The following is a 26,842-nucleotide window of genomic DNA, read 5'->3' on the forward strand; positions in this document are numbered from 1 at the left end:
AAACAATAACCAAACATTATCTGAATAAAACTTTCCCACAACACTCTACCATCCTTCACTCCTTTCACCCACTCCACACTCCCCTTTTGTACCACTCCATGCCCCTTCCGTTCCTCACCATTCCACAAACCTCCTTGCATCCTCCCTGCTCTCCTCGGCCATTTCACTCACGCCTCCAATACCCCCACCTCGTTCACTCTTCAACCCCCCGAGGGATGGGTGTGCCCGCTAATGACTCCCCCCACCCCTCCAAAGTACCGCCACCCCGCAGCCTGTCCTAAACTGGCACGCTTTAGCCAACCCTGAACCCCACCTTCAACTGCAGGGCGGGTGGGTGGCCTTTGCTAAACCCTCCCGATGGTGCCGAGCGCAGGAAGAGGAAGTCGCCTTCCTCCCCTGCGCTCATATACCCACCCCCTAACTCCTCCCCTTGACCCTACCTGGTCCTACCCTCACGCGAATGACCCCGGGGGAAGACTAGTCTGCGACTCTGCTTCCCCCGGGGCCCGGCATCGCGCAATAAACAGACCACACCGTGTCTTTAGCGTAAAAGGCCATTTATTAGGACCAGGCTGCACAACATTAAACAATAACCAAACATTATCTGAATAAAACTTTCCCACAACACTCTACCATCCTTCACTCCTTTCACCCACTCCACACTCCCCTTTTGTACCACTCCATGCCCCTTCCGTTCCTCACCATTCCACAAACCTCCTTGCATCCTCCCGGCTCTCCTCGGCCATTTCACTCACGCCTCCAATACCCCCACCTCGTTCACTCTTCCCCCCCCGAGGGATGGGTGTGCCCGCTAATGACTCCCCCCAACCCCTCCAAAGTACCGCCAACCAGGTAGCCCCCTGTAGGGCGGATACCTGCCCCACCCCCTAGGCCAGGACCCCTCACACATCCCTGCAACACCAGATTGCCTCATTCCAGAGCTTGCTGACCACATCCCTCATTTGCATCATATAGTAGGCGTTCCCCAGTCTAGACAGATGCACCCCGTCATCCCTAAATAACAGTGGTTCCTCCAGTCGTAGTCCCGGGTGACTGATCACCTTAATGTCTTTCTCTCCACAAAAAACTCGCATAGCTCTGTTCAGTTTCCGCCGCGCCTTTTCAATTGCCCCATGCTTAACAGCTCCCCTCCAGATCCTCCTCGGAACAAACTCAGTCCAGGCAATGCAAGCCCCTGCCAGTCTGTGCTTTAGTACCTCCAAGTCTCTCTGCATCAGCTGTAAGAGCGCCAAACCCGACAGCCGAACCAAATCATTCTCCCCCAAGTGTATAATCAACAGATCCGGGCAACCCTTCTGTGGGACCATCTTCGCGAGCCAGGGCAGTAGTGCCCCCCATCGCATTCCTCCTTTACCCCACCAGTGCACTTCGTGATGTTGTCCTTTGAGTCCCAGGTTACGGCCGTACACCTGTTGCTCCGCGTATTTTGACGCCCAGTGCACAAAGGAATGCCCCACGATCCATGTGACCGTCTTGGCCCCGGGGCCTCCCACGCAACCTAAGAGAGAAACATAGGTTAGAGACACACAAAGAAAGCCACTCCCCTCCCCATCCGACCCCCCACTCCCTGAACCCACCCTATCACTTACCCACATACGGCTCACAACACCTTGACCTCCATCTCCCAATCTGCCGAATCCTATCCCAGGACCACCCCAGCTGGGCTGCCGCTGTCGCCGCCCCAATCCGAAATGAGTGAAACCCGCCGGCTCCAAACCCAAACGCACCAATGCCATGCGCAACACCGCCAACAACTGGCCAGCCGTCACCCGTGCCCCTGACCTGTGACAAAATATTTCCCCTACCCCCAGCTGCATCACACTCACAAACGCCCGCCATTCAGCCACCGGGCACACACCCCCTCCCTGAATCTCATTCAACCAAACCCACTTACCCCGGCCCAACTGGTCTGTCTTCCACCGACCGAGCCAAATCCCCAGACGCCCCGCATCCAATCTGATTTCCTCATACCTCCGCCCCTCCCCTGCACGCGTGCCCCGTAATTCAGAAACCCGAAATGCCCCAAAAAACATCCAGACCATACACAAGCGAAAAATCCAAACCTCAAACTCATCATAACAACAGAGCGGCAACGCCGCAACCAACCGGACCAACACCTCAAACGTTATGGCCTCCCTTGGCACAGTGCCCCCCCGCTCTCTCCCTGCCCCAACCCCGCAACACCCTACTAACAATCACACTTTTTGTAGGGTCAAAACCAAAAAACAAACAGCAATAAAAGGACACCCCTGCTAACTTTCCTGAAATGGTTGCAGCCGACAACCCCCTATCCACGCAGTGCAGTACAAACTGTAACACTCCACGCTCCACCACTACCTGTTCCCCAGCCTCAGAAACCCCGCTCCAACCCATAAAGGCGACAAACTCTGCCCACACCAGTCTGTAGGTCCGCCTGGTGGTCACAGCAACAGAATTCTCCACTAGGCCTACCACCCTCACTCCCCCAGGGCCCGAATGCCATCCGGCAGCCCCGTCTTGCACAGATCTGCTCCAGGTGCCAGCCACCGGAATCGCTGCCACTGCGAACGAGACAAAGCATCCACAATGTCATTATTCGCCCCCGGAACATGCTTGGCTCAAAACATCACATTCAGACGCAAACACTTCAGCATGAAACTTCTCAACAAACGCAACACCCTCAGGTCCCTTGCCCTCTGCCGGTTGACCAACTCGACCACCGTCATGTTGTCCACATGGAACAACACCGCCCTGTTTTGAAACTCAGAACCCCACACTTCCAGCGCCACCAACAAAGGAAAGAATTCCAAAAATGCAATGCTCCTCCCCTGCTTCCTCCAGTGCTCCGGCCAGGTCTCTCCCGTCCCAGAAAATACCAAAGCCATCCGCCCCAGCTGCATCAGAGTAAATTTTGATTTGCCAAACCGTGTTTTCCTCCACAAAGTCCAAGGAGACCCCATTGAAATCCATCAAGAACAACAACCATATCCGCAGATCCGCCCTCACTCCCATGGAGATCCTGACCCTGTGGTGTGGAAGCACTGCCCCCGACATGGCCATGCCGAGCCGTCTGCAGAACGTTCGCCCCGCCCTGACCACCCTGCACGCAAAGTTCAAGAACCCCAGCAGCCGCTGCACCGCCCGCAACGCGATCCGTTTCTCACCAATCGCCCATTGGAGGCACTCCTGAATTTCCACTACCTTCGCAACCGGGAGCCTCGCTGTCCATTGGATGGAATCCAGCTCAATGCCCAAGAATGTCAAAACGCAACCCGGCCCACTCGTCTTTTCGGGCGCCAAAGGAACCCCAAATCCCGTCGCCAACTCCTGGAACCCTGACAGAGCCCTGCCACAGTCCCCCGAGCCTGCCCTCCCAAGGAAGAGGAAATCGTCCAGATAGTGCGTGACATCCCGGTGCCCACTCTGCTGCGTGAAGGCCCACTGCAGGAAGGTGCTAAACATCTCGAACAATGCGCACGAAATCGCACACCCCATGGGCAGGACTTTGTCCACGAAGATGGCCCCCCCGAACTGCATCCCGAGGAGCGCAAAATCCGCCGGGTGTATAGGCAGCAAGCGGAAAGCCGACTTCACGTCACATTTCGCTGGAAGGTCAGCGGGGGGAAACGAAGACGCGGAGGCAGGCTCCTGCGCCGGCCTCCGCGCGCCTGACTCGCTCGGCCCGTGCCCCGCCCCCTCCCACGCAGACCCAAGGGAACCAGCGGTGGCGGTGGCGGCGGCGGCTCCTCCTGACATGCCAATACCGCCGCCGCCACCCCCGCCGAGGCCGCCCGCGGGGCCCTCTCGAAACCCACCCACGCCTCCCCCTGCACACCGGGCCGCAGAAGATCCTCCCGCCCGGCCCGCCCCAGAACCAACAACGCCCGCCTTACCTCCTCAGAGGTCGCCACACCGTCGCCTCCGTCGCACTCCATAACCGCGATGTCCGCCGGACCCTGCAACAGCTAACCCACGGAAAACTCGACCCAGGCCTAGCCCTACACTACTCTACACACACTCCCCTTTGCTAAACCCTCCCGATGGTGCCGAGCGCAGGAAGAGGAAGTCGCCTTCCTCCCCTGCGCTCATATACCCACCCCCTAACTCCACCCCTTGACCCTACCTGGTCCTACCCTCACGCGAATGACCCCGGGGGAAGACTAGTCTGCGACTCTGCTTCCCCCGGGGCCCGGCAATGGAGAACCATTGGGGCTCAGCCTCAGCCGCACATAGTCGCGCTCGGCTCCACCGCGCTCCACTTGCAGCAAGGCTGCTTGGTGGGCTTGGCTAGTAAGGAAATCTAGACCAAACCGGGACAAAACCGGAACCGGGACCGGGACCGAGGCTGGGCTTGACTGGGTTTAGCGGGGGACAGGGCCAACCGCGGCATTCTCAGTGTTCTTGGCAGGGGTGGCGTTTCTCGTCCGCATCTCCGTCTCCTGCTCCTGCTCTCTCACTCCCGCGCTGCGCTCGGTGAGACGGGAAACGTGGAACTGGACTTCTCCAACTCGTGAGACCAATACCGACTCTCACTCTACTTGAAGTCAAATTATATCACATCTCTAAAGACTCTTCGAAATCTGGATCTATTTCTTTATATTCCCAAAGAATGTCCGTCGAAATATAGATCAATGAGCTGCCTTTTGCCCTTCCGTACTTTGCTTCTTTTGTGGTGTTCTTTATAGCCTACGATTGGGGTGTTTATTGACTGCCAGGTTTCCTGAAGTAACAGGATATTATACACTTGAAGGAATTCTGCAAAGTCAGCATCATCAAGTTTAGTGCCTAAAAACCACTCATGTTCCAGGAGCAAATCGTGCAGCCCTGAGCTGTTTTGGAATCATTTCATGCGATAGTTCATGCTATTCCGTGTTTGGTTTTTAGAAGCTCTGCCTGTAGGTTCTCCTTAAGGTTAGCTACTAGGAGCTGTGGTCTTGTGATGTTGATTAGCCTTATGATTTGATAACCAACTTTGGCTATGCTGAAATCTCTTAGGCCCTTTTGCTCCTTTCAGTACACCTGTGATTTGATCAGACCCTTGTAGTGGGCTTGGGTAGGAGGGTAGGGCCACCTTTTTTAGCTCATGCCCCATGTTGCAAAGGATTCCCTATGCAGCAAAATTTGTTCTGAGATAAGGTGATCTGCTCAGGTTGCTGTCGTGATTTCAGACTACAATTGGTTGAGGTTGGGTTTAAACTTGATTTTTCCAGATCCCTAGATTTAATATGCCTCAGATCTGGTAGAGCTTCTAATAGTTTTAGTATTGCGCTTCTGTTCAGTAAGTCATGGGTGCCCCTCGAAGTATAGTGTGGAACCAGCACTATCTTTTCATTACATGGGGTTAGAAGATTCATTGAATGTAGCTTGGAACAGTGAATCGATATCTCTGCTGATGCTTCGTGGTACCTTGGTGATATGGTGCTACTTGTGAGGAGTGACCTATAGAATTTTGTGAAATGCATTCAAGGTTCATTGGTGTTTTTGGCCTCCAAACCTCTAGAGGTTGGTGAAATTATCTGGCCTTCTTTGCAGTTTACGTCTCTGTCGTGACTAACCTCCTGCCAATAGCTGCGTCCTGATTGCTGATTTCAGTATCATTGGTTCCTTGGGGAGTTGGATTGAGTTGTTCTTCGGTTCGCCCTTGATTGCTGTCTTGGTTGTCTCACGCATGTTCGGAAATTTGAATATATTATATGTTCTGCTTGTAGAGGGTGCTTTGCTTGTAGAAGGTATTTTGCTTCTTGGATCTGTGGCCTCTTTCGTGGTTAACGATGTGTGGTTCATTGTACTGTTGATTTTTGGGGCTTCCCTGGTGTTTTCTGCTCCTAAATCTTTCTCGGTTTTCTCATTGGTATTATAAGGAGGGATTCCCTTTTGTGTAAGTGATGGGTCTGATCACCGTTTATTTAATTTATTTTCCCTTGTTTTCCTCAGATGTTTACGTTCCCTCTTCGTAAGGGAGGCGTGTGGATGTGTTGATGTGGAGCTTTCATCAACTTTCCCTGTTGTATTTTGTTGTTTTGGTGAGGTCGTTGACCCTCCGGACAATTGTTCATTCAATTGCTCGCTCTCTTCCTTTACGTCAGGTGTAGTTGTAGATAGGCATTCTATGTTATTTAAAATCTTTTTTTTTAAGTGTTACTTTGTGCCAACTGGAGGCTGCCACAGTCTTCGGCTTTGAATGCCAATCCCTGGCTAGTTCGGGATTTGAATTGATTTCCTTAACTTCCCCCAGCAGCTCTGTCATTATGATTGGAACCGTTGTAAGTTTATCGATTATTTGGGGACAAGAATGATAGATGATGTCCTGGTCCCGTTGAACCTTCATTATCATAGTGTTTAAGGTCTGCAACTTTTGTTCTATCCCCTGGACGTGGATAGCTAAGATGTTTAGTGTGAGAAGTTGGCCTGATATATGGTGTCACTAATTCTAGTGTACACCTTGTATCAGTCCAAACAACCCTTATGGTGATTGGTTGTAAAGTCAACCTTATAGACCAGCTATCCTAGTGGTAGCATGGACAAGAGCAGTCTTAGGCTAAACTCTGAATGGCATGTGAAGCCAGCTGTTATACCATATGTAACCCCTTGAATACCAAATGAAAGGACACCACAACAGATATATATAAAAATAGAATGTATTTATTCTAGTCAAACCCTCAGCACTCTTTATGAGATTCGAGGTAAGTACAACACAGTCTTAATTATGCATACATTAAATCACACAGGTAAGTAATACAGTTAGGCCCTAGGGGCCACGCAAACCATATACTAAGTAAGTGGTATAAGGACCACTGTCACGAACACAGGATAGGCCTAGGGAATCGCTGGGGCTACACTACACTACCAACAGTTAGGAAGTGGGAGGCCCACGGGATTCAGGTGCAGAGTGGAAACACTCACGCGTAATTCGTAAAAGTCGATAGAATCACTAGCAGTTAGAAATAAGCAGTTTTAGGACACTTCTGGTATAGCTAGAAAGTCGAGACTCGGAAACTAGACCCTAGGATACTCAATACCCTTGTGAGCACCGAAGTACCCAAGTTACCTAGCCCACGGGCTGCGGGTGCATAGGTGTGAACTTGCGTCGGGTTTCGTTGTGGACTTCTATGGATGCCTGAAGGAAAGTTGCTGACAGGCAGTCAGTGAAGAGTGTCCGGTGGATCCCAAGGTGGGGATCAAGAAGGAAGGAACCTGCAAGCAGAAGGGACAGAGTCTAGGTCACCAGCCAGGAGCCGGGAAGGAACCAGGAAGGAACCAGGCGATGTCATGAAGATGCAGGTGAAGAGGTGAAGCTTGTCGCAGCAGCCACGGGTACCAGGAGACGTCGAGGACGACCAGGACCAGGAGGTGAGCTGTCCCACGAAGGCTCTTGCAGTCGGCGGCGTCGAAGTCGAGTCAGGACCCAACAAGCCTTGGCAAGCGGAACCCACGCAGGATGGAGGACTTGCTTCTGGTGCAGACCAGGAAGGTCTGGGGTGCTTCTCTTTCACAGAGGAGCGGGTGCCAGTCTGAAGGAGCCAGACCAGCAAGATGAAAGTAAAGGTTCGTCGTCGCAGAGGCTACTAGCCAACGGGCCAGCAACCGGACAACACGTCGAGCAACATAGGTGCAGAAGGGACCCACGCAGAACACGTGAAGTGTGGGGAGCTGGTCTTCTTTGCAGATGGTGCTCGGGAGTGGGGCTTCTCAATTCCCGAAGCACAGCCTTGAGGGAGCCTCGGAAGTCGCGCTAGTCAGTTACTAGCCACTTTTCCCAAGTCGCCGGTCCCACGTCCCTCGTTGCCTCCACGGGTCTCAGCTTCGCTGGAGATGTGGATCTGGGTCAGAGGTGTCTGGAAGTCTCGGCGCTGGTCAGTCTCTGCAGTCGTCCCTCGTAGGATTCAGTCGCAAAGCAAGCAGCGGTCGCTGGATGGTGCCTGGTTGCCCAGGGTGGTCACTCCTTGGCCACAAGGGAGATTTCTTCAGTCTTCTTCCTGAGGTCGAATGTCGAAGGTCCAGAGTTTCTGTTCAAGTTGCAGATTCGGGTTAATCTAATTTCAGCAGGGCCCAACTAGCTACTAATATACTGGGCTGGGCTACCTGCAAGGTCCCTCCTATGGGTGGGACCAGGAAAGGGAGTGGCTACACCCCCTTTCCTTTGTCCAGTTTCACGCCAGAGCTGGGGCTGGAGTGCCCCAGCACCGGTTTGAACTGGACTATGCATGGAGCACCTTGTGTGCCCCAGGCATGTCTCATTCCTTTCAGCCCTCCCAGCCCCAATACACTAAAGTCTGTCTGGGGAGGTGCTAGCACCTCCCCAAGCAGGAAACCTATTGTCCAGGCCTCCCTCGCTGGAAGGACTCCCAGCAGCAGGAGGTCAGACTTGTGTCTGTGGCAGCAGCATCCATTTTGTGATGCTGAGGTTTTGGTGAGAGTTAAACAGCAAAGTAGGATTTTAACATGTCTGTCCCTCTAGAAGGGAGGAATAATATCCTCATCACCAGAAATGGTATGGGGTATTATTCCAAAGTGTTAGACACCTTACACGACATGTTTTGATAAAGCCAAACCATAGTTACCATAACCGTTTAAGATTATAAGGTACTTTAAGAGTATATGGTAGGCTATATCATAGAACAGCTATAAGGACATGGTTCCGAAAGCTGCAGACAGGCTCAGCTCATGCTAGAGCAGCATCTCACATGTTACCAAGCACTCTGCCTCCAGGATTGTTAAGGCCTGCCATAGGAGTGACTGATAGGTACACATGTGTCTATATATAAGGTAGGTATAGGAATACTACACCTAAGCAAGGAGTGATTACACAACCTTGGCCCAGCTGAGTGATCAGCCAGTTGTGTCACAATGGAAGGCCAGGCCAAGGGTGGCATAATACATGCTGCAGCCCCTGGTAGGTCTAGGGTACACCTATGCCCTGGGTACCTAGGGTACACTGTACAGGGTCCAATAAGGTGATCCTTACCAATTGGGTATGTACCTAGGGTACATGGAGTCCATTTTAAAGAGAGAGCAGACAGCCTGAGACCCTGAATGGCAGGATCTCAGGCCCACTAAGTTGAAAAACTAGCTAGACACTAGGCAAAAAGTTGGGGGTAACCATAGTCAGATATCCACCTTCCTACACAACCCCCTCCCCCCCCCCCACAAACGAAAGGAGATAAGGCTGTCCTTGACAAGGTAAGCCTCTATTGCCTAAGTGGCCATATAAGGAAGAACCAGCACTGGGATGGTTACCCCCTGTCTCATGGTCCACTAAGCAATCCCTCACCCTAAAGGTATCATAGGGTCTCCACCATAGGGAATCTCTACCTTGGGTGTGTCTTTGCAAAGTAAAAGGCTGGTGTTGAGATGGAGTACTGAAGTGAGTGTCCTCAAATGAGGCCTCAGCTTCCTCCAATCATCCTCCACCATGGATGCCTTTCTTTCTTTAACTGAGTTGCACTGTGCTCTCAGGGTCAGCCTCTGGCTACCTAAAGCTGGAGGCTGGGTCCCTTTTGTGGGCTTACTGGAGGGACAGGTCGGGTTTGGGGCCCTAAGGTCCCATGTTTGCCTGTGCCCAACAGAATCCCTCTGGGGGAGGTCCCTAACTACCTGTAAAGGAGATCCCTCAGGAATGTTTTTAACCATCACCTGGCTAGGGCTACTAGCCAGGCAATCCTCATTCTTTTGATGGGGGCGTTCTTGTGGACAGGGTCCATCTTGGGGTCCACTGGCCTCCCTGACCTCTGCAGCCCTGGGCTGACTGAGGCAGGGTAGAGAGAGGCAGGCTACCTGCACCAGACTGGGTCCCACCTTGGAAAGGTCCACTGACATCAGAGGCTCTGCCAGGCTAGGCCTGTCTACCTCTGGGGCAGTTCTTTCACAAGGAGTGAGGTCAGATCCCTGAGGAGGCTGACCTTTTCCTAATGTCTGGGGAGAGGGAGACTTTTCTTCCTCCCCACTACTCTCTGTTTGTGTGGAGTGATCCATAGTTTCAGGCTTCACTACACCTATGTCAGTCTGAGTATGGACTGAGACCATTACAGTCCTGCCAACCTTTTCAGGGAGGCACTCAGTTTGGGTTTGAGCTGTGACTGTCACAGCTCTGCCAATCTCTACAGGGAAGTCTGTCTTTGCCTGGGCTGTGGCTACCACTGCCCTTCCAACCTTTTCAGGGAGGAAATCTACTTGGACAGGGGTTGTGGCTGGCACAACCCCACTACCCTTTTGTGAAAGTCCTACCATTTTAGAATGGGTGTCTTGTTCAACTCCAGCCCAAGCTGAGAGTTCTAAGTCATTTCCCAGTAAGCAGTCTACAGGGAAGGTTGGGGACACTGCCCCCCTTTTAGGGCCAGTGACACCTCCCCAGCTGAGACATACCTCTGCCATGGGATGACTGTTCTGTTTGCCATCAATTTTAGTTACCTGGTATGAGAAACCAGGCAAAAGCTGCTCAGATGGAACTAGCCTATGGGCCATGTGAGAAGTTGGCCTGGTATATGCTGTTCACTAGTTAAAGTGACCACCTTGTACCATGCCAAGCAACCCTTATGGTGTGGTTGTAAGTCAACCTTTTCGGACTAGCTGCCCTAGTGGTAGCGTAGGCTAAGCAGTCTTTGAGGCTAAACTCGTTAAAGCGTGTTAAGCAAGCTGTTTTACCATATGTAACCCCCCCTTTATACCAATGAAAGGACACCACACAGATATATATTCAAAATATATATGTATTTATTACTCAAAGTATCCCCTAGACTCTTTATGAGCACAGGAGCACAAATCGTTAAACAAGACAATGTTATGATATACAGAAGTTGCACTTTATATGGATAGGCCCTGGTGGCCGATCAAACCATATACTAAAATAGTGGTATAAGTACCACGAACAGGAAAGGGAAAAGGCCTAGGGCCTCTAGAATCGCTGGGCCTACAAGGAGCTAACTTCAGTTAGTGACCAGGAGGTCCACGGGTCGCGTGTGCAGTGAGGAAAGTTACACGCGTGCTCCCATAGGTTTTCAATGGGTGCGTAAAAGTTCAAAAGTTACTGCTAGAAGGGTCTTCTGGATGGACTACGAACTTAAGACTTAAAACACAGACACTAGAGATGTTTCTCTACACTTGGGCACCGGAGTGCCAGCTTTACCTCACCCACAGGAAGCGGGTGCATAGGTCTCGAAGTGCGTCGGGTTTCGTCTATCGATTCAATGGAGCCTGATGACAAAGATGCTGCAGGCGGTCGGTCCAGAAGAGATGCGGTGGATCCAAGAGTGGATCGGAGTTGTAGAAGACCTGAAAGCAGAGGGGACAGTGTTCACAGTCACTAGCCAGTGACCGGTGTGGCATCAGGTAGGTACCAGGCGATGTCGGGTGCAAACAGGTGATGAGGTGTAGCTTGTCTCCGCAGCCACGTGGTCCCTGAAGGTCGACGACGTCCAGGAGTCGGTTCACGAGCTGTCCCATGCAGGCTCTCGCTGTCGGCGGTGTCGGCGACTCGAAAGAGGCAAACAAGCCTTGGCAAAGGCAGGAGTCGTGGAAAGAGAAGAAAGCTGATTTTTCTGACCAGCAAGGTCAGAGGGGCTGCTCCTTTGGAGAGCAGCTGGGGCCAGTCTGGAGCAACCAGACCAGCGTCGTTGATTTCAAGTTAGGTCACCAAAATGGCCACTAGCCAATGGGCCAGGGACCGGGCAGGCGCGTCGAGATGCAAAGTGCAGAGGGGCCCCACGCAGATCGTGGAGATGCTGGAGGGCTCACCTTTGGTGCAGATGCTGCTCGGGTGTTGGGCTTCTCAGGACCCAAAGCACAACTTGGAGGGAGCCTCTGTTGTCGCGCTTGCAGCTTGTCGTCGGTCTTTCAAGATGGCTGGCTCCACGTGTCTCGGTGCCTCCACGGGTTCCTTCTTTGCAAGGACTGTGGATCGGGCTGTGAGAGGTCTGGAGGTCCAGGTCTTGTCGGGCTCTGGGCTCCGGCGGGAGGCGGTGGCAAAGCAGATGTCGAATAGCTGGTTGGTGCTTGCGTTAGCAAGATGGTCACTCCCTGACCATAGGGGAGATTTCCTTCTGTCCTCTGTGCAGCAGAGCGTCAAAGTTCCCGTCTTCTTCTTGTGGTTAAGTTAATTCCAGGATGTCTGAAGTCTTAGGACACAGCTCCTACCTTTAAGCGGATTCTAGGGGCCGGACTACCTGCTAGGTCCCTCCCTAAGGGTGGGACCAGGAAGGGGGGTGGTTACACCCCCAATCCTTTGTCCAGCTCGCCCCAGGTCCGGGGCTGGTGTGCCCCAGGACCGGTTTGAACTGGCATATGCACCGAGGCTCCTTGTGAGCCTCAGGCATGTCTGATTCCTTTCAAGCCCTACCTGACTGTAGGAAATGGGGCCCCCGGCCGGCCAGGGCTGGCGCCCCAGCCAGTCAGAGACCACCACTCCTATGAAAGGTCGACCCCTGCTCGCCCTCTAGGTAACGCGGCGCGGGCAGCCAGGCCTATCTCGGAGGACATGTGAAGCATTTGCGCAAGCACCCAGCAACAACACCCCAGGCCCACCACACAGGAAACTCCACACAAGGTATTGTATAAAAATAGCCTCTGTATTATACACCACACATTAAATAAAGGCACACACTTTACAAGGTGCCAACAGGCACGGGCAGAATTTACAAGGGATCATATGTACAGGGGACAGGGCCACATGGACCCCTGTCAGGAATTAGCACTTAGAACATAGCACAAATCACCAATAGTAAACATAGGACATAACACACAGTAACTGTGGAGCACAACCAGTCTCTACTGGCGTACCAATGACCTCAGCGTCATCACACTAGCATCAGGTGTAAAACCTATCGTGCATCTATCACAGGGGCATGAATCACATTATGCAATTCTCATTGGTCTAACCCATTAGACCTAGCCACCTAAGTATACCTACACTAGGGGCGTACATAACACAGGGAAGTACATTCTCCCTACCAACAACCTACGCAGGTAAAACAACCTCCTAGGCAGAAAAGACCACATTTAGAGGTACACAACACAGGGTGCGCAAAACATGCTATATACAGTACATTTCCTAGCACCCAAAAGCACATTAGCATGAATCGCAATAACACCTCAATCCCATTAGAGTCCAGGACGCACCAGAACCTAAACGTAGCAGCTGCCCACTACTTGCTGGGCAGCTGGGGACAAGCACAGGGCCTAAACGCTGCAGCTGGCACTAAGTGCTGCGCAGCTGTGGAAGGCAAATAGGGGCCTGGGCTCTCAAATGGCCCATGACACAATATCCAGCACGTTGGAGCCACCTAGCTCAGAAAGTCACTTTGGAGCGCACTAACGCTCTTAACATAAACAATGCGGGGGACGTTGGGGCCCTCTAGGCTCTATAACCAATTTTGCCCGTCTCGTTGGAGTCCCCCTCAGGGGGCTCTGGGACCATGAAGATGGCCCCTTGACCGTGGGAGCGCCACCCGCTCTCTAGGAAATATCCGGTCCCGGTTGGAGCGACCCGCTGCCAAACGGGGCCGCTCCGAGAGAACTGTGCCTCGAGGGGCACCAACAACAAGGAGCCCCCACTTACCGGGCTCTTTTCTTCATCCGCGGTGGGGCAGGCACCGGCAATGTGCCTCGAGCCCCCTCCGCCTTTAGTCTGCCTTCGGCGCTGCCTGCGGGGCTCTCTCACCACAGGAGAGCTCCGTCCCTGGAGGCGCCGGTCCTCGCCCGGTCCCCCATCTCGGGACCGGGACTTCTCTGGTGGAGCCTGCGAGGCTCCGGGGACAATGGCGGCACTTCCGCTTCCGTCCCGCGGCCCCGCCCACAACCAGGCGGGCCGCGGACTCGGCGGCAGTTGAACTGAAGCTCGGGCCGCGGCGGTGATTTCTCCTTCTATGATCGCGGGGTGGGCACCCGCAATAAAACAACCATAAGCGGGGTGGGCACCCGCAATAGGGATAATACGGCAATGAAGACGCAGGGTGGGCACCTGCATACAATTAGAAATAAAGGAATAAGCGGGGTGGGCACCCGCAACAGGACACAAGGCGGGGGAATCCCTACGCTGGGGATTCCCTCTAAAAAAAGATCGCAGCCCAGCGCTGCAGGCAGCAAAGAGAGGCGCTCGGGTAAACCAGGGAAGCGCTCTGCCACAGAAATGAAGCGCCCCTCAGCAGAGTGCAGGTACAGCGCCCACCAAGCGCTAGGGCAGCCTAGAGTCCATAAGGCTTAGTAAGGAAGCACAGCAAATGAAGTCCAAAAGGGTCCCAGAAGTCCTCCAGGTATCCAGGGGCTGGGCAGGGCCCAGGGAGGCAAGCCTTCCCCCGGGCCCCAGCAGCAGCATGCCCCTGGTAGATTCGAGTTTGGAACAAGAACAAGTCCAGAGTGTCACAGCACCCTTTTTATACACACATTCTGGGTCTGAAGGGGCAGGCAGGGGGAGAACCAGCTGGAACTGGTTATGGGGGATTCTTTACACTGGCCAGGCTAGGAACATCAGCCGCACCCCAGGGGGTGGAGCCAGCAATGTCTGGGGAAAACCCAGCCTCATTCATGACACTCAAACCAGACGGTCAATCCACAAGCAGACCCAGGCTCACTCCTCCCCTCACATCAGTATGCTAAACACTCCATTCACCACCGGGCAGACCCTCCCAGATCCTGGGAGCCAGGCTCACCAACCAGCCCCGGCCAATCATACGCCAGGCACATATTCCACAAATATGCCACTTCCCAAAAGGGGGACTTCTACACGAGACACACTCATACCTCATATACCGTTGCGCAGCATTCAACCTCACGAGTTCATACATACCAGACTTGACCCGGCACACCCTACGCACCGGGAACTACCCAGGACTCATTCATTCCCCATGTATTCCTATGGAAGGGTGGGTCTCTCTCTCTCCTCACACTCACTCAGAGGGGGAATCACCATCCCCAGGTTACATATACCATAAAAACTTCAGGGGCGGACCTGCCAGATGGGCCACGTCCAACACATGCCCCTCCCAGCCCAAAGGCAGGGCAGACCAATCACTACCGTGATGGACTTCCCTGCGTGCAGGGCGATAGAACATGGACGTGGCCCGCGCTACCGAGCCACCCTCCAGCTCAACGCCCACCTGGACCGATAGACACACACACGCTAAAGATTAAGAAAAAAAAATAAAAAAATAAAAAATAATAAAGACATAGGCCCAACCAGGCTACCCCACGGACACGCCTTAGTTGTCCGTGACCGGGACCAGGCCCTGGGCTACCCAGACACCACTGGTCCCTGCTAATCCGGAGTGGGGGGTGGTAACCCCGGGCCCACAATAGCCCTTCTCCCCTCCCTTTCTCGGGGTAGCCACGCCTACCACTGTTCCTTCCACCTAGGGTCCGCACCCTCAGGCTTGCCAGAGGTCACGGGCAAGAATGCCCCACCCTACCTCTACTTCTGAGGTTCCGCGTCCTCCCAGGAGGAACACCCTCAGAACACACTTTCTTATCAGTCTTGGAACTTCCTCCCTCCACTGGTCTTCCACCTGGGAACTAAGCGTTCAGCTCTCCCCAAGGCAAGCCGCGGCCGAGCCAGCAGGTCTTCCTTGTCCGGGATACAACTACCATAATTTTAACAAAAACGAGCCGCGGCCGCGCCAGCAGGTCTCAAGGTTCAGCTCTCCCTAAGGCAAGCCGCGGCCGAGCCAGCAGGTCTTCCTTGTCCGGGATACAACTACCATAATTTTAACAAAAACGAGCCGCGGCCGCGCCAGCAGGTCTCAAGGTTCAGCTCTCCCCAAGGCAAGCCGCGGCCGAGCCAGCAGGTCTTCCTTGTCCGGGATACAACTACCATAACTTTAACAAAAATGAGCCGCGGCAGCGCCAGCAGGTCTCAACGTTCAGCTCTCCCCAAGGCAAGCCGCGGCAGCGCCAGCAGGTCTTCCTTGTCCGGGATACAACTTAACATAAATTCAGCCAGGGCGACACCTGACGCCTAAACCACATTCAGCGGGGTACGGAAGGACAGTATTAACGTTGACTCAGCAAGCTCCCCATCCCAGGGAACTTATATTCTATTACTCATCATACCTCAACATTCATGCACATACCGTCCCCTAGACTGGTAGGACAGTTTTTTCCACCGCCCCTGATTCCTCAACCTGACCCTCGGGGCACGGGTACCATTACTCTAGGGCAGGGACACGGACCATACATATTTGACCACAATTTCGCAACCACTACTGGATCCCACCCTTCTGGTGAATCCAGAGAACCGTATTACTCTAGGGAGATGATTTACCCTCCCAAGCTAGGGACACCTAACTTGAACACATCTTTCACAGAACGGACATTTACGTAACCTCTTAAAACAATAATCTCCTTTCTTTGCAACCATGTACAATACAGAGTTTTGCAGGGAGGCCAGTTATCGTTGGGGTACTGCGCAAACACAAGTCCGGATCCCACCGCTTGCCACCAATGTAGGAAATGGGGCCCCCGGCCGGCCAGGGCTGGCGCCCCAGCCAGTCAGAGACCACCACTCCTATGAAAGGTCGACCCCTGCTCGCCCTCTAGGTAACGCGGCGCGGGCAGCCAGGCCTATCTCGGAGGACATGTGAAGCATTTGCGCAAGCACCCAGCAACAACACCCCAGGCCCACCACACAGGAAACTCCACACAAGGTATTGTATAAAAATAGCCTCTGTATTATACACCACACATTAAATAAAGGCACACACTTTACAAGGTGCCAACAGGCACGGGCAGAATTTACAAGGGATCATATGTACAGGGGACAGGGCCACATGGACCCCTGTCAGGAATTAGCACTTAGAACATAGCACAAATCACCAATAGTAAACATAGGACATAACACACAGTAACTGTGGAGCACAACCAGTCTCTACTGGCGTACCAATGACCTCAGCGTCATCACACTAGCATCAGGTGTAAAACCTATCCTGCATCTATCACAGGGGCATGAATCACATTATGCAATTCTCATTGGTCTAACCCATTAGACCTAGCCACCTAAGTATACCTACACTAGGGGCGTACATAACACAGGGAAGTACATTCTCCCTACCAACAACCTACGCAGGTAAAACAACCTCCTAGGCAGAAAAGACCACATTTAGAGGTACACAACACAGGGTGCGCAAAACATGCTATATACAGTACATTTCCTAGCACCCAAAAGCACATTAGCATGAATCGCAATAACACCTCAATCCCATTAGAGTCCAGGACGCACCAGAACCTAAACGTAGCAGCTGCCCACTACTTGCTGGGCAGCTGGGGACAAGCACAGGGCCTAAACGCTGCAGCTGGCACTAAGTGCTGCGCAGCTGTGGAAGGCAAATAGGGGCCTGGGCTCTCAAATGGCCCATGACACAATATCCAGCACGTTGGAGCCACCTAGCTCAGAAAGTCACTTTGGAGCGCACTAACGCTCTTAACATAAACAATGCGGGGGACGTTGGGGCCCTCTAGGCTCTATAACCAATTTTGCCCGTCTCGTTGGAGTCCCCCTCAGGGGGCTCTGGGACCATGAAGATGGCCCCTTGACCGTGGGAGCGCCACCCGCTCTCTAGGAAATATCCGGTCCCGGTTGGAGCGACCCGCTGCCAAACGGGGCCGCTCCGAGAGAACTGTGCCTCGAGGGGCACCAACAACAAGGAGCCCCCACTTACCGGGCTCTTTTCTTCATCCGTGGTGGGGCAGGCACCGGCAATGTGCCTCGAGCCCCCTCCGCCTTTAGTCTGCCTTCGGCGCTGCCTGCGGGGCTCTCTCACCACAGGAGAGCTCCGTCCCTGGAGGCGCCGGTCCTCGCCCGGTCCCCCATCTCGGGACCGGGACTTCTCTGGTGGAGCCTGCGAGGCTCCGGGGACAATGGCGGCACTTCCGCTTCCGTCCCGCGGCCCCGCCCACAACCAGGCGGGCCGCGGACTCGGCGGCAGTTGAACTGAAGCTCGGGCCGCGGCGGTGATTTCTCCTTCTATGATCGCGGGGTGGGCACCCGCAATAAAACAACCATAAGCGGGGTGGGCACCCGCAATAGGGATAATACGGCAATGAAGACGCAGGGTGGGCACCTGCATACAATTAGAAATAAAGGAATAAGCGGGGTGGGCACCCGCAACAGGACACAAGGCGGGGGAATCCCTACGCTGGGGATTCCCTCTAAAAAAAGATCGCAGCCCAGCGCTGCAGGCAGCAAAGAGAGGCGCTCGGGTAAACCAGGGAAGCGCTCTGCCACAGAAATGAAGCGCCCCTCAGCAGAGTGCAGGTACAGCGCCCACCAAGCGCTAGGGCAGCCTAGAGTCCATAAGGCTTAGTAAGGAAGCACAGCAAATGAAGTCCAAAAGGGTCCCAGAAGTCCTCCAGGTATCCAGGGGCTGGGCAGGGCCCAGGGAGGCAAGCCTTCCCCCGGGCCCCAGCAGCAGCATGCCCCTGGTAGATTCGAGTTTGGAACAAGAACAAGTCCAGAGTGTCACAGCACCCTTTTTATACACACATTCTGGGTCTGAAGGGGCAGGCAGGGGGAGAACCAGCTGGAACTGGTTATGGGGGATTCTTTACACTGGCCAGGCTAGGAACATCAGCCGCACCCCAGGGGGTGGAGCCAGCAATGTCTGGGGAAAACCCAGCCTCATTCATGACACTCAAACCAGACGGTCAATCCACAAGCAGACCCAGGCTCACTCCTCCCCTCACATCAGTATGCTAAACACTCCATTCACCACCGGGCAGACCCTCCCAGATCCTGGGAGCCAGGCTCACCAACCAGCCCCGGCCAATCATACGCCAGGCACATATTCCACAAATATGCCACTTCCCAAAAGGGGGACTTCTACACGAGACACACTCATACCTCATATACCGTTGCGCAGCATTCAACCTCACGAGTTCATACATACCAGACTTGACCCGGCACACCCTACGCACCGGGAACTACCCAGGACTCATTCATTCCCCATGTATTCCTATGGAAGGGTGGGTCTCTCTCTCTCCTCACACTCACTCAGAGGGGGAATCACCATCCCCAGGTTACATATACCATAAAAACTTCAGGGGCGGACCTGCCAGATGGGCCACGTCCAACACTGACCAATACACAAAATCCTGTCTGGTGTGGTGCACGCACCTCCCCTGGCAGGAAACCCTTTGTCCACGTCTCCCAAGCTGGAAGGACTCCCAGCAGCAGAAGGGCAGACTTGTGTCTGTGGTGGCAGCATCCATTTTGTGGCGCTGAGGCTATGTCTGATTTTACCCGGGTTTCAGGTACTGTACATGTCGTGTCCCTCTAGAAGGGTGGAATGCTAACCCCGTCGCCAAAATTGGCGAGGGGTTAGTATTCCAATTCGTATGACACCTTACTCGACATGTTTTGATAAAGCCAAACCAAAGATAGCATTTAACCGCGAGGTTCATAATGCACTTAAGAGTATATGGTATGACAATATCTGGAAACGGTAGAAGGAAGTTGTTCCGACCACTGCAGACAGGCTCAGCTCATGCCAGAGCACCATCTCACATGGAACCAAGCACTCTGCCTTCAGGATTGTTAAGGCCTGCCATAGGAGTGACTTATAGGTTAACATGTGTCCCATTTAAGGTTATGTATAGGTATACTACACCTAAGTAAGAGGTGGTTACACCAACTTACCCCAGCTGAGTGATCAGCCAGTTGTGTCAAATTTGTTAGGCCAGGCCAGGGGTGGCATAATACATGCTTCAGCCCCTGGTAGGCCTTAGATACACCAATGCCCTGGGTACCTAGTGTACACCGGTACAGGGGCTCACAGGGTGATCCAATTCCAATTGGTTATGTACCTAGGGTACATGGAGTCCATTTTAAAGAGAGAGCAGCTAGGCTGAGATCCTGAATGGCAGGATCTCAGGCCAACTAAGTCGAAAAACCAGCTAGACACTAGGCAAAAAAATTCGGGGTAACCATAGTCAGATATCCACCTTCCTACAGGCCACCATAGTGATGCTAGCTCCAGTGTCTCTGTAGGCCTCGCTTTTCTACCATTGATGTAGGGCTCCTGTCTGTACCTACCCAAAGTGTTGGGACAGGTAGTGAAGTTGGCAAACCCCATGCCACCATCACAGACCAGAGTAGCTGCTGTAGGGGGAATTGGCTAAGCCAGGGTCCCCCTGTGTTCCCCAAGAAAACCCAACCAAATTTTTGGGGGCACTCCCACCACCTGGGGGATTACTGCTGACAGTAATAGGTGGTGTGACAGGAGTAATTGGAGGAACAGTTTTGTTTTTAGCCTTTGGGCAACTGCTGTCAGTTTTCCAATGCCCAGGAATTATACATTCATGGCAGTAAGGCTTTTTAACTGTGGTAGAGGAGGGAGCTTGGGACCCACCACCCTGTGTGGAGTTTTGGGGCCCTGAGGAAGATTTCTCTTTTGCTTTATCCCCACCCTTCTCCTGAGGCTTGGTGGTATCTTTCTTTTGGTCACCACCCTGATTTTTAGGCCTAATCCTGGTCCAGACCCATTTATCTGCCCTCTTTCCCAATTCTTGGGGAGAGGTCAAATCTGAGTCTAGCAGGTGTTGATGGAGAAGCTGGTTCTGACAATTACTAAGGATCTGCTCCCTCATAATCAAGTTGTACAATCCTGTATAGTCCTGCACCTTGCTGCCAGTTAACCAACCCTCCAAAGCCTTAGTGGCACAATCCACAAAATCAGACCAGTCCTGTGTCTGTGTCTTCTGGGTGTCTCTGAACAACAACCTATATTGCTCAGTGGTTAAGCCAAACCCATCTATCAGAGCACTCTTCAGGACTTTGTAATTGTTAGCATCCTCATCACTGACTGTGAGGAGCTTGTCTCTACCTTTGTCAGAAAAGGAGAGCCACAAGATTGCTGCCCACTGACTCAGGGGTACCTGCTGTACTTTGCAGGCCCTCTCCAAAGCAGTCATCCACTTGTGGATGTCATCCCCATTCTGATATGGGGGGGACTATCTTGCTTAGGTTTCTATGGTCATAAGACCTATCCCTATCTCTAGGAATGTTGCTGCCACCAGTGGGTTCTGACCCACACAATTTCTGCTCTCTGGCCAGAGCAAGCTTCTCTTTGGCAAGGGCAAGTTCTTCCCTTTCAATCCTCAGTTTGGCTTCCTTCATTCTGGCCTCATGCTCTCTCCTCTGGGGGGAAGTCATCCCCCTGTGGGGGGGGGGGGGGGGAGTCATCCCCCTGTGGGATGAAGCATTGGAGCTTCTTGAGTGATAGGAGTGGAGAGAGTCCCCTGAGGGAGATCTACCCCTTCTATCTCTCTTTTTAAGATTACTTAGGGGCCTGTAAGGGAAGCTCCCATGCAAGCTCCCATGTAAGCTTAAGTTAGCCTGACTAAGTCTTTTGACTGGGGTCTTGCTACCTCCCTCTTCCTCTGAGGTCTCTTCTGACTCATCTGTATCAGTTAAGTCAGGGGTCTCTTCTGTGAAGGGGAGGCCCTTATCTACAGCTATGGCACCATACTTGGCAGCTCTTTCAGCATCATAGGCCTCCAGAAGCTCCACTAGCTGTCTAAGGGTAGGGTTGGAACCCTGTTTTAATCTCCTGGAGGTACACAGTTGTCTCATCTCCTGGAAAGTGAATGAATCTGTCTAGGATTCTCCTCTCCTGAGGGAGTATGTGTGATCTCCATTCAGGGACATGATTCTAGTGAGGGTGTGGTGTGTGCACCTACCTACACTAGTTGTATCTACTAAACCTTACTAGTAGTTGTAGTCAGGGTGTGCTAGGCCCTTCAACCTACAACAACTAAGTCCAGTAGGACTTAAGTATTTTTAAACTATGTTATATGTACCTAAACAATATCTGTGTGATCTTTCAATTTAGTATCTCAAGATTACAATGGTATTACAACAGCAAGCTCAGATCCCAACCGCTGCTCACCAATGTGAGAAGTTGGCCTGATATATGGTGTCACTAATTCTAGTGTACACCTTGTATCAGTCCAAACAACCCTTATGGTGATTGGTTGTAAAGTCAACCTTCTAGACCAGCTATCCTAGTGGTAGCATGGACAAGAGCAGTCTTAGGCTAAACTCTGAATGGCATGTGAAGCCAGCTGTTATACCATATGTAATCCCGTGAATACCAAATGAAAGGACACCACAACAGATATATATAAAAATAGAATGTATTTATTCTAGTCAAACCCTCAGCACTCTTTATGAGATTCGAGGTAAGTACAACACAGTCTTAATTATGCATACATTAAATCACACAGGTAAGTAATACAGTTAGGCCCTAGGGGCCACGCAAACCATATACTAAGTAAGTGGTATAAGGACCACTGTCACGAACACAGGATAGGCCTAGGCCTAGGGAATCGCTGGGGCTACACTATACTACCAACAGTTAGGAAGTGGGAGGCCCACGGGATTCAGGTGCAGAGTGGAAAAACTCATGCGTAAAAGTCGATAGAATCACTAGCAGTTAGAAATAAGCAGTTTTAGGACACTTCTGGTATAACTAGAAAGTCGAGACTCGGAAACTAGACTCTAGGATAGTCAATGCCCTTGTGAGCACCAAAGTACCCAAGTTACCTAGCCCACGGGCTGCGGGTGCATAGGTGTGAACTTGCGTCGGGTTTCGTCGTGGACTTCTATGGATGCCTGAAGGCCAACTAAGTCGAAAAACCAGCTAGACACTAAGCAAAAAGTTGGGGGTAACCATAGTCAGATATCCACCTTCCTACATTTAGTAGCTCAACTTGAGTGTTGAGCTTATCTGCATAGTATGTCATGGCGGTTCCAATGACTTCCATGGTGTTTAACAGATGGTGCCACACGGAGGGGGCTGGAGGGTGAGTGGTTACTTCTGTCGTGGGCTATTCTTGTTGATCCTCGTGCATTCTTGGCTGTGCCTCCCCACATGGTTCGGTTGTAAAGGCGATTGTTGGTCCTTTTGTCTCCTGAGACGGACGCCCATTTGGATTTGATTTGCATGCTTCCTGTTCCGTTTGTTTTGCTTTTTTGGAAGATTGAAGTGGTGAGAGGAAGATAATAACAGTCTTGTTTGTAAGCTGGTAGGTGCTCCAGCTGATCCAGTGGTTGAGACTCAGTTGGTGAGTGAGATGGTGTGAATGGGCTTAAAAGATTGTCTTGCCAAAGCACTAGATCGCCATTGGATTAATCAGATGGTGTTTGATGAGGCCTTGGCACTAGCTGGTCCAATTGGCTGATTAGTGGCTCCCAGCTTGACTGTGGCTGCATGTGAACCAGGGCCTCTACGAGCTGGTGACAGTGTCCTTGGGAACTGCCTAGCAAATTTAAATAATTTGCTATTTGGAGGTCCTGATTGCTTGCTTGAATTTTCTCTTGTTGGAGAGTGAGGTTCTTTTCGGTCGACGCAATAGATATTTATGCTATTTATGCTCTTGTTGCTCTTATTATTGGAGAGGATCTCCTCAATGCATTGATTTTAGATGTTATAGTTGTTGCCCGTCCTGGCTTCCTGATGGTTGTTGGGGGGGAAGTCCCTGAGGTACGCTTTTAGGATGTCTGTGAAAAGCGCCCGCTTGCTGGCTTTTGTGCTTGAGCAAGGCATAACAGTTGAGGTTGGCTCGCCTTTCTCGACACTGTCTATGTCTATGTCAAACTCTGAAGCTGAGTCCTGTAATCCATTAGTTGTTGACGCCATGTCTCGTAGGCCCCCTATCTCCCTCTTGAGTTTTCCTTGCGTTTTTTTTACCGCACCTCTGATTTTGCACGATCTCATGGCCAGGCTTGCTTGATGTTGAGTGTGGCTGCTTGATTCTTGAAGTGCTTACTAGCTATGACTCCGACTTCATCAGTTACTTCCACTTCATAGAACTTTTTTAAGGGGGATGGCTATGCTGCGTGTGGGTGTTCTCATGGAATCGGAAATAAGGAATATGTTTGGGTATTGTGCCGTGAGTAGCTTTGAAAGTCCTTTGATGGAGGAGGTGTGCTGTAAGAAAAATCGAATGCTCTCCCCTTTTTGATCTTTTTCTAGACCAGGGTACTGCGGCTTGGAGCTTAAGGCATGGTGTGTTTGGGGAGTCACTCTTTGCCTTCTTGCCCTGTCTCCCACCCCTGGACTCCTGGAGGCAGAGGGGTCTTTATTCCCACTTACTACTGGAAAGTTTTTTTTGTTCAGGTTTTATTATTTTTCTTACAGAGCCACTGCTAGTCCTCCTCCCCTGCTTCTTATGAGACAGATAGTAGCTCTAGGGGCTTTTAGGCGCTCTTAAGGGCATGGGTTCTGCTGCTCTGCTGTCCCTCTCCTCCTCTCTACCTGCTGTGATGCACCGTGCAGGTGATGTTCACTCTGTACCTCCCCTCCACCCCCCCTTGACTGAACAGCATAGTGGGGTGGGTGCTGCTGCTGCTATCGGCTCTGGCCGCGACAATCTTGGGCGGGTGCCAGCACGAGGCAGACACGGAACAGAGCTGAGCTAAACCGCCTCGCTCGCTCACTGTGTCAAAGCCACACACTTGTTTCATACTTCTGCATCTGCATTCACTGACTCTGAAAGCCTATTCACTGTGTACACTCAACAAGTTGTGAATAAAATTTGACTTTAGCACATGTCCCATAGCCAGGCTCTCCATCCTGTCATGCACCCAACCCACCATGTGGCTAACTCCTGCTCTGCGTGAACTCACTCCAGGGGCTGGCCTGCACCCAGCCTAACATACTGCCACCATGACTGTGCAGGTAACCCTGCACAATCTCTGTTTGGGCACAGCAAGGTTTGCGTGCATGATCTGGCCTAAGTACAGGGGAGTGCCCAACATTTATGGTACTCCAATCTCGAGGGCACCACATACTTTATCTGCAGGGCCTATGTCGAATCCCCTTTTTGGCCAGCCACCCCTTGCAAGGGTGTTAGGTTTAGGGCCTGCCCTGTCGCCAGGTTCAGTGCTCAACCCATCTTGTAGCAAAGGTTGACCACACATGGCCTTCATCATGTGCTGTAGGGCCTGGGTATAGGGTTAGGTCTGAAACCAGTCCATGCAGTTAACCTCCCTTGGAGCAAACACCATGGGACAAAAGCCTGCTGTGTACATCCACTAATTCTTCTTCTTAGAATGCACGGTGGACCAACAGCCAGGTCCTTGCACTATGCCTATGCACTTGAATTAATTAGCTGCACACAGACTTCAGCCACGACAGTGAATTCTCACTGTAAACTTGGCATGGCATGTGAAACTCAGCTAACTGTGCAGGGTCTTTGGCTGCAGTACATGGTCTAAGGCCAGACTCTGCATCCAGGACTTATGTCCAACCCATCACAAGAACAATTCGTGCTACATGGGTTTTTATCTAAATAGCCTAGTCTTCAGTCAGACCTGCACCCAACTGAACACAGAGCCAACCACTACTGTGCACAACCTTTGGCTCATGCAGCACCATTTAGGTGCAGGAGGCTAAGCCCTGCATCCAACATTCTGGGTAGCTAACCAATGCTGCACCTGCCCTTAGCCCATGCAGGAAGCGGCTGGGTGCAGGATCATTGTCTAATCTCTCTTGTGGCCAGACCCCACTGCAAGGGGGTTGGGTATAGAGGCTGTCGCCAACCGACTGTGCATCCAAGCCTGACCGCCATGGCCTTTGGAAATGCACAGCAGTAATTAGCTGCAGGGTTTGGCCTACAGTGAGGACATGCAGCCATCCACTCTTGACTACATGGCTTTTGGTTGCATACCTGGCCTGTGGCCATACCCTGTTCCAGCCCTGCTGCCTTTCAACCATCTGTGCATGACTTTGGTCATGCATCATGGGCTATGGGCACATGACCTGATCTACAGTCAGGCCCTGCATCAGCCCCGGTTCCATAGAGCGCACTGCACATGATCATTGCCCATGCACAGTTGCAATGTGATTTTTATGTCTTTGCAGGCTTCTCAATGAAAAATATATGGATCTAGTGACGAGGTTCTGCTCATTTGAATCCTCTGGGACATACCACCTCCTTAATAGGGTCAAAGGAAGTTCTGTCTACTCTCCTACTTTCCCCCTGACACTTTTCAGGACACTGACTTTGGTTGCTTGTATGCAGTAATGGCCCTCTTGCAATGGAATGTGGAACCTAAATTCGGCCACAGATCCAAATACAAGGAGAGGCCATGATTGAATAGACAGACCCTACAGAAGTCCATCTCTAACTCTCTGAACCTCTCTTGACAGCTTTTTGTAATGCAAATATCTAAAACATTTCTGAGCTGGTGTACACCAAACCACAAACGGCCATTTTCTGAGTAAAGTTCTACTTTTATGCCACGTAAGTTGTAATTCAGTTCAGCGGTTTTTGCTACAGCAGTGAGCAAAACTTTGTAAGGGAAGTTGAAAGAGAAAACCAACATTTATTCAACCACCCACAACTTGGGCAGTTCTCCACCAGGCTTTGAAAATCCCCCATGTTTACTCGCTATGGCAGGGAGAGAATCGTTTGAGAGGTATGTGTCAGGTAGATACAGACAATAGGGTAGGTGGAACATAGCTAACCACCAGCTCATGCAGCCCATGTTCTTGTGAAAAATGGACGCATAATTAGGCATCTTCATTCTGAGTGCAGGCTGTCACTCAGACTGCTCTCTCAGTTAAGATGGCAAGCCTATCACATCAGGAGGCAGGCTACATACCTTCACACCGCTGCTGGGGAGCAGACTCCTGCTGCCCATTAGCAGCTGGCATCTTTTTGGAGTTGTCGCCTGGGTACAAACGTGAACACTCACTTCCAAGAGTCCACAAGCACACACCTGCACACCCATTCATTCTAAAGGGCAGACATGGGCACATACTAACAAGCATCCATTTACAATACACTCATACCCATCCATTCACAAGAACACACACTCACACGCATAGTCCAACCCAGGCATTCACAACCAGATAAG

At 52.0% G+C, this 26,842-nt stretch overlaps 2 protein-coding genes across 6 annotated transcripts in view; one reads left to right on the top strand and one right to left on the bottom strand.

Annotated features, from left to right (window-relative positions):
- The window catches only part of LOC146861028 (putative methyltransferase DDB_G0268948), a 598,370-nt gene that overhangs the window by 101,242 nt on the left and 470,286 nt on the right, over positions 1 to 26,842 (top strand). The window lies entirely within an intron of this gene.
- Positions 903 to 26,639, bottom strand: LOC146861029 (uncharacterized). The gene is made up of 2 exons (XM_085646476.1): positions 26,588 to 26,639; positions 903 to 1,519 (listed from the first exon to the last, which is right to left on the bottom strand). The coding sequence occupies exons 1-2, from the start codon at positions 26,637 to 26,639 to the stop codon at positions 903 to 905; spliced, it is 669 nt and encodes a 222-aa protein (XP_085502602.1).

The sequence above is a fragment of the Triturus cristatus genome, chromosome 3_1 (genome assembly GCF_964204655.1).
Source record: "Triturus cristatus chromosome 3_1, aTriCri1.1, whole genome shotgun sequence".
Classification (NCBI taxonomy): domain Eukaryota; kingdom Metazoa; phylum Chordata; class Amphibia; order Caudata; family Salamandridae; genus Triturus; species Triturus cristatus.